A 14,353-nucleotide genomic window follows, 5' to 3' on the forward strand; every position below is an offset into this window, starting at 1 on the left:
ATATACCTGGAGGAAAGGTATATTTTATCAGATAGAGACCTATTGAGGTAATTCAATGGAAATGGGCATTTCTAACCCTGAAGTCCTACTGAGATGATATAAAAGGAAATGGTGTATTTCTAACCCTAGAGGCATATAGAGGTAATTCAAAGGAAAGGGGCATTTCCAACCCTGGAGGCCTACTGAGGTAATTCAAAGGAGAGGGTTATTTCTTGTAGTGATTTATAGGAAAAGGGTGTTTCTGACCTTGGAGACCTAATGAGATAATGTACATGGAAAAGGGGCATTTCTTTTGATAAATGAAAGCGGATGAGTGTTTCGGCTCCTTTTAAATCTGTTAAGAGAAAAGGAAGGGTCGCATTTCTAGCCCTTTAGACCATTTGAGATTATTTTTAGTGGAAAGGTTTTTTTGATGATGATGATGATAATGAGAGAGGGAGAATGTGCCAAATCGAGAGGCTATGGCGTAATACATATTTGATGGGCTCGACTTGCTGCTTGTAAGGTTTCTTTGGGAAGGATTATACTTATGATCCTTCTCCTTACGAACTATTTACTATAATACCTTCAAATTTGCTTTGCCTAAAAACCCTTCAGTTTGGTTTTATTCCTTTCAATGGTAAGTGGACATAAAAAATTACTTTTTTTAGGCAAATTACGGAAACATATGATCTAAAACAACTGAGGTTTTAGTTAAGTCATTTCAGATTTTCTGAAATAACTGTCTTTTTATTTAGTTATAGAGAATTATTTAAAATAACTTTTTTAAAGGTAGGATATACATAAATAACTTTCTGGAAAAAATTTTTTTTGCAGAAAAACGAAATATAATACAATAATAACAACGCAAAAACTAGATTATTTTTTTCCTGCAAAAATAGTAAATTGATACGGGGGAAAACTTTCTTTTATTTACCCCATCTTAGTTTTCCCGTCCCTTAGGCAAATACTCCAGATGTGAGAAAGTGTAAAGGTTTTCCCATCTGGAAGGTTTCTGTGGGGCTTTTGTGCGAAAACGTCCGGCCCTCGAAAGCTGTCGGTGACAACTACCACCACCTTGGGGATAGAGAGCCGAAGGTGGTGATGGAGGGGAATGTAGACGGGATTGACAGACCTGGTAGGGGGAGGGCGGGTGGCGGTAGTTGAAAAGGCCTGGGATGGGGCGGGGGGGGGGGGGGAGTGGTCGGGAAAAAGATATCCAGAAAACGAGGTACGGGCTAATCGATTAAATAGTTCTTGTAGCACTCGTTGATTATGCCTGCCTGTCTGTCAATCTGTCTTACTGTTTGTCTGTTCGTCTCGCCATGTATTATATGCAGCTTGAATGTAAATACGTGTATGCATGGATACATTGCTTATGAACGTAATCAGCAAATTGGTATTTGTCAAGAAAATGACCCATGATTCGTGTCCTCGGCACCTTGTTGATCTCTCTCTCTCTCTCTCTCTCTCTCTCTCTCTCCCTCTAATATGACTGGTTTTTACCGTTCCCGTAAAGCTTAATTGATAAAGTTAATTCTTGGACCCCATCAAATAGGAAAAACTATTCCTTCTCTGATCTTATTCACAGAAGGGGACATCATATACTTGACAGGGAGGCATTCTGTTATTGCCTTTTTTTACTTCGTTCTTTTTTTTTATGATTTCAAGAATTTATCTCCTTGTTTCGTACCGTACATTTCGTCCACATTAGTAGAGAGAGAGAGAGAGAGAGAGTAGGGGTCCTAATTAGCTTTTATTGTAAAATTTTATTCTTATTTAAATAACAAAATAATAGAACAACTTGTATCCAGTTTAGAGATTAATTTCTTGATAAAGTTAGCGTGTCTGGTATTATGCACTTTACCCTGAAGTACTTACTTCATATCTGTTATACTGAAGCATTTGCATCAGTTAGCCTTCAAAGAAGTACGCTCGCAATATATCAGGTTCAGAAATGTAATTTCTCGGCATTACTTACAATACAGAACTTGGAATACACCACTTACAGAAAAGTATATACTTCATTGTATAAACTACCCTAGGATCACTTTTCAGATTTAATGTATATTATTGAAAAATAAGTTACAGGGAAATATATGTAGATGTCGCTTCACAGAAAGGTCCAACAGGTCAAGGATCTTGGTAAAATCGAAGAAATCGAAAGGGTCATTCAGAAATTCTGGATGACCCTTCAGGTGAAATCCGAATAGATTTCTGAGGGAATGAAATGCACCGGATTTTTCGCTGCCGTCAGTTGAGGGATGATTCTCTGATAACTTCTGCCAGGCAAGGAATTCCGCAATTATGTCTCCCCGGTTTCGAAGCTTATTTCTTTTTTAGAAATGTGTTATTCATTACTCTAAAGAATGCACTAGCGGAACCAGAAAAATGTCAAGGGGTGGGCTATATATATATATATATATATATATATATATATATATATATATATATATATATATATATATATATATATATCACACACACACACACACACACACACACACACACACACACACACATATATATATATATATATATATATATATATATATTATTCTTCAGCATGTCATTCAGTATTTAAATAGAAATGGACAGCAATCGCCTCTTCTATCAGGAAATACCAAATTCGTTATTATTATTATTATTATTATTATTATTATTATTATTATTATTATTATTATTATTATTATTATTATTATTTTATCAAAATTTCGTTATGTCTTTAATAGATTTTAGTTTTTCCCATTTTTATACATCTCATTTACGTTATTATTTGAAAGGGGGGTTGGGGGGATCGGCTGTTGACTGGCATGTGCCATGGTGGCCCTTCTGGATCCACCAGGGAAAGAATGGCAACACTGCGTATTACTTATCAACATATGTAGGATAATTCTCCCAATAACTCAGGAAACATTGCTTTGAAAGCTCACACATACGCCAATAATTCTTACAGTCAATACGGAAATATTTTGGGGAAAACATTTTCACAAAAATATTCATGTTTTAGCTGGAAGAATGGCTCGGTTACGTATAAGTTATCAAACTCATTTTTGTGTCACGAAAATATTCGCTTATTAACTGAAGGGACTGTTCATTTAAGTATTGAGTTTTCGGATTCACTGTTATTAAAACATTTGGAAATTTCTTTCCCCAAACATATTACCGTATGAACTGGAAGGATTGTTCGTTTATGCGTAATTTTTCAAATTAAGGTTTGTGAAAACATAATTTTTCGGATGAATACGGCTGTATTATTGTGGAAACTTATGTACTTAGCGAACGATTAGTGCGATTGATATGGCCTGTTATTCTATAAACTCACATGTAATTAAGTATTTCTTACTGTAAATACGGAAATATAATTTTGAAAACTAACACATAACCAATGCTGACATTTTCATTACATAATACTTGGTTTTATAGGATCTCTCTCTCCCTCTCTTTCATCTTAAGATAGAATCTAACACCGCTCTCTCTCTCTCTCTCTCTCTCTCTCTCTCTCTCTCTCTCTCCTCGTTAGACGAAGGTAGTAGACTCGCGTAGACTCACATAATGTTCCAATGACGTGGAAGAACAGCAAGAGAGGACATTAATTGCACTTGATTGGGCACATTGGTGGTGGGCGTCTTCTTCACATTGGATTTCTCCTCTTCTTTTTCTTTCCTTTCTTTTTTTAATCATAGATTTTCTTGTACTCTCTCTTTCGATTCGTGCGTGATATAGAGTTTTCATTCTCTCTCTCTCTCTCTCTCTCTCTCTCGCAAGAGAGTAGCAAGCACCCTTTTCTAGCCCCGGCCAGAAAAAAAAGGGAAAAGAAGGACTGAGGGTTTAGTAGACCTTCAGCTTCTTAGAGATGGAGGAATACTGAAGCGGATAGAGAATTCTAAGGCTGCCCGGACAGTTTAATCGTAAGAAGGTGACCGATTTTCACGGAGTAAATGTGGGAAGAGGTTGTCTGACTAGTATTACAAAGTTGCCGCGTTTATTTCTAACTAGCTGGTTACCCGCCCTACGTGCGGGTCCTAGCTAGATTGGTCCGTGTAACCCAGAGCATAGTTTATGAAGAGAAAATAGATAAATTAAACTACAATTTAATACAGTACCACGACCTGAATTGTGAGGAATGTAAATCTGACAAAACAAACAACATTCTTGAAAATGAATATCAAAATGAAGCATCATAAACATAATATGGAAAGAAAAATTCTTGGTGTTGGCAGAGAGATGCCAATTCACCAGAGAGCCTTTTGGTAGACTATGTACTTTGTTTTTCCCTCCGGTGACAAAATGAACAGGCGTTCTGGAGAGCCCACGCTTGAGCATGCCACATAAAGCTGCCCTTGAGAAAAGGAAGGTTGCTCCAAGTTGATGGCAGCCACTCTGTGAGACTGTCCCTGGGCTTTATTGATGGTCATAGCAAAAACCAACCTGACTGGGAACTGAAGGGGCTTGAAACTGAAAGGAAGATCATTAGGGATGATGGGAATTCACAGGAATTCACAGGATGAAAACATTCTCGCCAGTTCCACACCCAGTCAGGATCATTGCTTCGATCAAGTTTGAATGTAGGGTTTTGATGATGAGTCGCGTTCCGTTGCAGTGTTTTGGACTGTCCAGGTTTCGAAGAAGAATGATTGGGGCTCCGACTTTGAGGTCCAGGACATGAGGAAGACATCCTCGAGGATTCAAAGAGTTCAGAAATTCTGTTGGGTAGTTTACTGCTTCGCTTGGGTCCATGACTGTGTCGATCGAGTAGCAGGACTTCCCGTTGCCTGGCAGCATTCTTTGTACCTGAAGATTGAGCTTGGTGACTGACTCATTCTTGGTGGCCAGGATTGCCTTCTCGCAAATCTAGTCCGGTTTGTTGTAGTTTGGAGGGTGCTTGGAAACACTGCGTCCATTAGGTCATCAGCAGATTGGACCAGGGTGCAGAAATTGCTCGGAAATTGGATTAGCCCTGTCTCAGGATCGACCGGCGCTTTGCCATTCCCCAGGGTTAGCAACTGGTTGGAAAAAAGTCCAGCTGAGGAGTCACCAGACAACTGAATGGCAACTGATCAATTTTCTCTCTCTCTCACTCCAACCTTTTCTGTTTCTTACCCTCTTTCTTCTCCCTATCATGCCCTCTACTCTCCCTCTCTCACTCTCTCTCTGTCACACCCTGCCCAACCCCGACCACCTTTTGTGCCCTTGATGTCTTACCCCTCCAGTATTTTATAGTAAGTCATATTTACTACGTATACCGAAAATCGAAAGTCATATTATTTACTACGTATACAGAAAATTGGGTATGATAAGTTATTCAGTTTTAGGCTGAACCAGCCCCGTTTTGGGGAAGGTGCCCCACCTCCTCCGGCGCCTTTGGTGCCCTTTGTTTCTTGAAACCCTATTGTAAACCGGGCTCCCGAAAGTAGGTCTCGACCTTCCCGGGGTGGAAACCCATCTTCGTTCCGAATCTCAGTCCCCTCAGATCGACAGCCCGGGCACCCATACCAGTCATACATGCATACATACACACATTGCCAAATACATAATAGATTTGATGGTATATGTCATCCGTCAAAAAATACTAATTATAGGAAATGTTTTTTGAAAAAGTATTCATATTGACACTTCTTGCGAGTGTGTTATCACCTTTATTCAACCTTTTTACATGTTAGTTAAGTTATCTGGGATTTGCAGTAATGATCATTTCAGTTCTTTATACAATTTATGACTACTACATGAATACCTAGACAGTTGAGTCTAGCCACAAAGTAAAATCTTCCGAATGTCACTTTAACAGACACAAATGCTGGTTTTCACTTTTATTTTTAAATAAATTCATAAGTGATTCATACTTTTTTTTTCTTCTTGTACAAATAGGTACAAATGGGTTCTGATTCTTAGCCTTATGCCCTGTCCACACAAGCGGGCACTGCCCGACGGACAAACACTGTTCCCATGATCCGTTCCACTATACTGACCGACAGAGTATAGAGCCGGAACAATGCGATTGTCTGGTAACACTGCTTCAAAAGCGAGAGAAAACATAAACAGCTGGAAGTGCCCGACGTGCATACCCCCTAATGTGTACAGGCCATTACTCGGCATAGAGATAGGCCTGTGTAAGTACTTTATGATTAACTATAGCTTCAAAGAACTGGGAAGATCTTCATGTTTTTGCAAAACTGCAGATTCATCTTAATGTGTTTAGGCGATTATATGAGTCTATGGAAATGGTGCAAAGGACTGAATAAAAGCGAAAGAAAATAGATTGAATGCAGGGATCCAGCGATTGAGAGTATGAATAAGAAATTTTGAAAATTTTGCCGGTAATATTGATTTCATTGTGGTTGCAAATACGAAAGGCAGTGATCCCAAGCATCAAGTTACTGCGCAAACGAATGTTTTATTTTTCAATACAAATAACAAAAGATATATATGTAGAAGGGAAGAGAAGAAGCTAACTATTGATACCTCTTGGCCCGTAGCTGCAACACCTTTCATTCCTTTTACTGTACCTTCGTTCACATTCTGTCTTTCATCTTGCTTTCCACTCTCTTCTAAGCGTTTCCTCTCACGCTGCTAAATGTACTTGGTTGAAAGTGACCGCGTTTATTCCTTCTTAATCCTTACCCCTAGCAATTTATAGTAAGGAGGCCATCATAAGGATGGGAAACGTGAAACTTTAAACATGAATTAGGCTTAATCATGCTTCATTAGGCTGTTGAAGATTATCTTGCATTAGCAGCTTTTCCAAAAACTCAGGACTGGAATAGGTTATAGGGGGATGATTATGGGGGAAATTATTAAATACAAGTTTGGGCGAATGTTTTCCTTGGCTGTACAGTGAGAAACATAAAACCTTCCAATTTGTGGTTTTATCTAGAGTAAGAGACATCTTGGAAGATTCTTTGGTTTTTACCTATCCTACAAAGTTGGATCAGCATTACCTGAAGAAAGACGTCTATGAGCAGTTTTGGCCCAATTTTTTGTCTGTTATGTTTTGTTTTTGTCTGTCGAGTCTGTCTGGACTAAACTGGCTAACAATACTGTCATTTATCATGGACGTATAAAAAAAGTTGTCATGTGTTTTATAAAATTGCATCATAGTTATGTTTTCCGTTCCCTTTCTCAGATTTTGCCCAAGGCACTTGGCTCTTGAGAAAAAGATATGCATATGCAGTTATGATTTACGTACTGAAGCAGAACCCCTCCCTAGCTGTATTTCGAGTTCAGTTTCTCAAACATTAAATAAATCTTTAATGGCTCTATCGATAGGCGGATGTGACCTCCCCACATGATTCATGTTTTTGATGAAGTTCAAAATACTGTTACCAATACTACCATTGTGAAATTGATTTTACTGATATTGACAGGATGGGATTATTTAGCTGGTTATTGGAAAGTGTCTGTTTGGATTATTGGCGGTATATTGAAAAACAATATTTTTTCGCAAACATTAAAGGATTTTAGCTTATTGAAGAAAAAGATTGATATTTCTGTTAATATCGAGGGTTACATATGTGTATGTGTATGTATATGTACATATTCAAAATTATATGTATATGTGAATATATGTACAGTGATGCTCAAATCTGATGCGACATGATTCTTTTTGTATCATCCAGATTGTCAGACTCAACATGATGTTGGCAACTCGTGTTAAACTTTTTTTTTTTTTTTAATTTCTAGTGCCATACATGTCGAAAAGTTTGCGAATTCTCAGCTAGCACTATTTTTCTTATGGTCATATAAATATGATCCATTTTGTGCATAGGTATAATTCGTAATCTGTGTGATTTGAACTGATTTTTTTTTTACATTGCTTGGTTCAAAGTATACGGTGTGATAAGGTAGCAATGCCATCAGTGACAGGTCACTTAACATGCTCCTCGGGCTGGTCAACATAACGACCTCTGTAGCCTTATAACAGTAGATCTAATAAGCTCAACATTCATAACATTTTCAAAATAGGAATATGAATTACAAGAAGTTTTCTTTGAATGTTGAAGTTTTAGACTGTATTTCGATAAATGATTTATAGACAAAAAGATAATCAGAGCCTTCCGAGATGTAATCTGTTATCAAGGAATTTATTTTTATAGATTACCTATTCTTAGAGGAATAAAATATGATGATGATTTTGATTATTGAAGAAGATGGCTGTTAATTGGAATATCTATTAGTATTTATATCAAGGTGTATGGAACACTTGCTTTTTAACTGGCTTAGAATATTATCTTAAAAGTCCTGCTTGCTTTAGGTGTATAATTAATTCTTTCATAAAATAACTTGAAGTGCAAGAATGTGTAGATAACCTCATTTGCTTTCAGGCCAGAAATTGTTAATATAGAGATGTAAATGCTAAGTGTAAAGTAATTTATCCTAACACAGGCCCATGGACAAAATCTTGGCTTTGACAAAAGAACAATTGCATAGGCGAATATTTGCTAGTAAGCCATCATTAATTTTGTGAAGCGGTTAAGAAACATGTAAATCATTTTATTTGTATGAAAATCCAAGTATTCTTCTAACAAATATAAAATAATTGTTCTCAAGATAACTTCACTGTCGCTACAATACAGACATGCGTATGTTACACCAGTTGGTTCTTGTTGCACTGCCACTCTATAATGGTTGCGTCACACATGCTCCACTCACATGTTGATATCAGTGGACGCATTCTGCCTTTGTATTTATATATTTAAATTTTTTCAACCTTGAGGCGTGAAAACAATCAAATAGGACCATTTCAAATTTTATAGTTGCTTTGGAAGCAATATTAATGTCATGACAGTTTTCGTTTTTTTTTATTCAACAGTTGAACTTAGGTTTGATGATTTTTTGGCCAAATGCATCAGCGATGAGTGAACGAAAGTTTCGAAAATGTTTTGAAATGGTTTTTTTTTCTTTCACTTTTGCTACATGTGACATTTTCTTACAGTTTTAAAATATAAGACAGGTTTCACTCTTATGGAATATATTATGGCCTTGTTGTATGGAATAATTGTGTTTGTGCATTGAAATGATAGTTAAATATGGAATATATTAGGATGTCAGTTAGTGAATTTATGCAATCATGTAGCATCAGTTCTGAGCATAGCTGTACACACACACACACACACACACACACATATATATATATATCTATATATATATATATATGTATATGTATGTATATATGTATGTATATGTATGTGTATATATATATATATATATATATATATATATATATATATACATATATACATATATATATTATATATAATATATATATATATATATATATATATATATATATATATATATATATATATTTAGGGTCGGGGGAGGGGGGACTCTTTCGGATTATTGGTTGAATTTTGAGATATTATTTTATTTTCCTAACTAAATGATTCTAGCATTTTTTTTAAACAATGAAATATCTCTGGGAAACTTATTGGAAGTCTTCAAAAACATTGCCTAGGAGATGCCCCAATTGTAGTGTCTTCGTAGGATCATGACATCGAAAATGAAAGTTCCTGATCTGTTATTCACGCTGGTGCAAGGAGTACTGATAGTAGAGTTCATGCACTCTTGCCAGAAGTGAAAGCCCCGGCTCCTCTATGTATGTGACAGCTGAGTGTATAGACTTATGACATCATGCATAAAATCTTGACATAAATGAAAGCTCCTAGTACCGACATGCATGAGACTAATGACATCATGCATAGACTTCCGACATCATAAAAGAAAGATCCCGGCCTCTACATTCATGTAACAGAGGATTTCACGGACTTACAACAGACCCCTCACATCATAAATTTAAACTCCGGCCCCCACATTCATTTGGCAGTAAAGTTCACACAGACTTACGACATCGCACATAGACTCCTGAAATAAACGAAAGCTCACGATATTTGGATGCATGCAATAGAGAAGTTCACAGACTTATGACATCATGCATAGACTCCTGGCATCATAAATGGAAGCTACCGGTTCCCAGTGGTCATGTGGAATGAACAAGTATCGACAATAGAAACAATGCTAAAGCAACGCCTTAGATATGAGAAGTGACGTATGTAAGATATGTCTACAAACAATAGCTCTCTCTCTCTCTCTCTCTCTCTTTGTATGGTCTCTCGGGTGTGATTCTTCCGATAATATCGTAATGAAAGGAATCGATGCACACCTAAAGATATACGTGTGAAGCTCCCTGAGATCGTAGATTCGAGATGGGTCAATTATTGTCTTAGAGTAATGGAATTGACGTATGTCAAAGGTCAAAGGTCATCATCGCGACAGAAAAGTGGGCGTATCACGGCGCAGGATCTTGTAAGAATGGTGTGTATGTTGCGTCTGAACTGACACTACAAATGAGTTGACGCAGACGTGAAGGTATGAAATATGCAAGGAAAATGATAGCTTGGTTAGATGTTGGATGTTCTTATTATTTTTGTTGATTTATTGCTTAGCCTTATACCAGCAAGGGTGTTAAAAAAGTTTATTTCATTTCCTTCTAGAACCTACAGTTCCTTTATGGCAAAGTATCCCAAGTAACGATCGTCAAAGCTAAATAATAAACAGTACAGTAGTTGGCTAGCCGTTCGACCTTATCGCATAATCTAAAAAGTGATAGTTTTACTTTGATTCTCCTTAAAGATCGCAAGAGTATTACATGATTTAACCGTATGAAAATGCGTTATGGTAACATTAAACCAATGATAAGATGTTAAACAAATGAAGTCTAACAAGCGTCTTGCGCTGTTGATGTCCATAAGTTCAGAGTCCTTGTTAGTTGAATCGCCATGTGTGTGTGTGTGTGTTTTTTTTTTTTTATTGATTTGCTCGTGATTTAGTGGTTTTCCGATTTGTGTGTGTATGTATTGATTTGCTCGTGATTTAGTGGTTTTCCGATTTGTGTGTGTGTATGTTTTTTTTATTGATTTGCTCGTGATTTAGTGGTTTTCCGATTTACACCGTAAGCCAGCGATTGTTTTAAGAGCATCGTCCGTGAATAAACGAGTTTATCATATTCAGAGAGTCGTCTGAGTCACTAGATTGAATGAGAATTGTGCAGTAGCATTACCTGCCTTTGGTGTTCTGGAAGTTAGGTACGAGTTTTGTGTGGACGGTAGATGTAGGTAATAACTCCGCGTCGTATATTTCTCTGGGAATTACAGTTTCCTATAGTAATTGGGTATCTTATTAAGAATTTAAATGTTATTTTGGGGGGAGGGTCGACTGTAATTAATCCCAAGGGGTCAGTACTAAACACGGCGAAATACATTAGACGCCCCAGTCCCTAGTAGCTGTCGTATTCGGGGAAACGTTTCTTGGAGTCCGTGTGGAGTTATTGCCTAGTGCACTATTATTATTATTATTATTATTATTATTATTATTATTATGAACCCTAGTCACATGGAAAAAGTCCACTGGGACCAGTGACTTGAAATTCAAGCTTTCAAGGAATTTAGTGTTCATATGAAATAAATTTTTAATGGCTCTATCGATAGGCGGATGTGACCCTCCAACATGATTAATGTTTTTTGATAATGTTCAAAAAATTGTCAAGAGTACCGCCCATGTGGAATTGATTTTATTGATATTAACAGGATGGGATTATTTACGTAGCTGGTTATTGGAAAGTGTGTGTTTGGATTAGTGGCGGTGTGTTGAGAACCAATGTTTTTTCGCAAATATTAAAGGATTTTAGCTTATTGAAGAGGAAGAAAAAGGAATATTTTAGTTAATATCGAGGGATGTATATATGTATATATATATATATATATATATATATATATATTTGAATATGTAGATTTATATCTCTCTATATATATATATACATACATATATATATATATATATATATATATATATATATATATATATATATGTATGGATATTTTAGGGACTTTCAGATTATAGGTTGAATTTTGAAATATAATTTTATTTTACTAACTAAATGATGCCAGCATTTTTTTAAGTGAAAGATAATTTCAAAGACTTCGATTTTGTAATTATTAAAACGAAGATCCGTAGTCTTCGGTAGACCTTGTACATTGTATGATATCTCTTTTGTATCAAATTGATTAAGGATATAAATCCATTTAAGTCACTATTTTAACTTAATATTGAACAAATTAATTACTGCGTAATGGCTGAAAGCAACAGTAATGTGAGGAAACTTCGAAATATAGGTCGATAACTGTCATGAGTTGTTCGGGAGATAATTTTGGCTAATATTCTACCTGACCATATTCTTTTTATGCCCATTTTTATTCATTTATATATTTATTTGCTTATTTATTTTTCGTGAAAATTTAAGTTTTACAGCGCGGAAAGGTCTTGCTTTCCTAAAAATATTTCCTTTCGTAATTTAGTTAATCATTAAATTTACATACACATACGCACACGTGTGTGTAAACTGTAATACATTTCGGGTGGCAAGAAAAACGCGAGGCTTGATCTTAATACCGAGGAAACAGATATCCTTGAGGATTTCTGTTGGCCGTAGTTATTGTGAGAAGCCGTCAACAGAAAATCAATTTCATTTTCTCGTCATGGTATAGATACACCATGTCTCGTCCGCCTCCACAGAAATGTTGAAAGATGTCAAATACTTTTTTTTAAGGATTTCATATTTATCTTAATGTGGAAGTAAATGTGGGGTGTATTGATCTGATAACAAAAAGATACTTTTTACTAGGCTTCATACGGGGTTTGTTTATCAGACATGGTATCTATTTAGAGAATTTTTGACTTCGTCGCGAAGTTTTATCTGGAAAATTGCGATATGAGAGTCAAATCTAGTGGATATGACTTATCTCCTCACTTGGTAGAGAACCGGGGACTGAATCCCTTGGAGTGGGGAAGGAGGAATGATCCGTTCAAACGTTTGTGATTTTGCCGTTCTTAACAGTGATTAATTTTCCTGTAGGTTAGTTGATTGTTGTGGGTTGCAGCCTTAGTGGACAAAAGCTTGGAGTTAGTAATTCTATCCTAAACACCATTTAAGGGCAATCCTGTAGGGTTTAGTGCCGTCAGTGTACCTCATATGGTGTGCTGTATGCATTACCAAAGGGTGTTTAACAGTATACCTTCGGCCCCTAGCTGCACCCACTTTTTAGTCTTTTACTTTACCTCCATTCCCGCATCACTCTTCAATCATGATGTTCAACCCTCTTAATTGTTTTTCTCTATTCCACCTTTAGATCCTTGTATTTCATCAGCATTTTCTGGATCTCTTTATCTTGCTCTCACAGACCTCTCCAACTCCCTCTTTACAATGCCCGACGGACAAACATTGTTGCCATATCAAAGGCGAAGCAGGATGACGTCAAAAGCGTTGAAACGAGGGAAGTAGATCTGGCTACAAACTGTGGTACCAGTTGAAGTTGTATATCACTGTTCTTACGCTGCTCACAAGGCAAACTCTGGTAAGCAATTGTTAATTGGTAACAATGTTTGTCCGTCGGACGTTGTTCGACCGTGTGAACGCACCTTTAGGCAATGGACGGCTGCAATTGCCACATTGCCTAAAATGGCTTAACAGGATGAATTTCATAAATCAATTAAATAAAAAAAATGAATTTACAAACCATTTAAGATTCCATTTACGCTTCCCTGCACAGTGGGAGTGAAAGGCTTACGACCTTGACCCATATTTTATTTTTTACCCCCATAATTTCCCTTTTTATTCACATCTGAGCGCTAAAAATGGCGGGGGAATTTCCAGGTCTCAAGACCCTAGGCTGCTTGCTAATGGAGGCTAATGTTTCCATTATGGAACCTGATTAATCCTATGGTCTTTTATGGAATTATATATATATATATATATATATGTATGTATATATATTATATATATATATATATATATATATATATGTTACAGTAAGAACACGTACTTAGGAATTACGCGTAATCCCTGAATATTTCAGTGAATACGCTTAATCCCCTTTTCACTCAGGGATTTCACTTCATCTATGCATAGTTTAACTTAACGACCTTTCAGATTCGTTAGTGAGTGTTTGTGTTTAACCGACTGAGACATTCAGTTCAGTTTTCAAAAGTGTCTGAACCACTGCTCGTTGCTTCATTCTTCCTCTTCTTCAAGCAACTCTGACTTGTTGCTTCATTCTTCCTCTTCCTCCAGCAAAGTCAATCCCAGCAAAGTCAAGATGTCTATCGAGGAAAGGTTTACACAAAACCTCACGGATCATTTTAAAGAAAACAAAAAAGGATTAATTCCAAAGTGTGACTATCAGAAGACCATCGATGCCTTGAAATCCCTGAGTGAAACGGGGATTACGCGTATTCACTGAAATATTCAGGGATTACGCGTAATCCCTAAGTACGTGCTCTTACTGTAACATATATATATATATATATATATATATATATATAT

The 14,353-nt window shown here is 36.5% G+C and overlaps 2 protein-coding genes across 2 annotated transcripts in view; both read right to left on the reverse strand.

The window, feature by feature from the left end:
- Window positions 1-14,353, reverse strand: part of LOC135221649 (ribosome-binding protein 1-like) — a 212,572-nt gene that overhangs the window by 20,086 nt on the left and 178,133 nt on the right. The window lies entirely within an intron of this gene.
- Window positions 4,480-5,103, reverse strand: LOC135222344 (uncharacterized). The gene is made up of 2 exons (XM_064260428.1): window positions 5,083-5,103; window positions 4,480-4,833 (listed from the first exon to the last, which is right to left on the reverse strand). The coding sequence occupies exons 1-2, from the start codon at window positions 5,101-5,103 to the stop codon at window positions 4,480-4,482; spliced, it is 375 nt and encodes a 124-aa protein (XP_064116498.1).

The sequence above is a fragment of the Macrobrachium nipponense genome, chromosome 3 (genome assembly GCF_015104395.2).
Source record: "Macrobrachium nipponense isolate FS-2020 chromosome 3, ASM1510439v2, whole genome shotgun sequence".
Lineage (NCBI taxonomy): Eukaryota > Metazoa > Arthropoda > Malacostraca > Decapoda > Palaemonidae > Macrobrachium > Macrobrachium nipponense.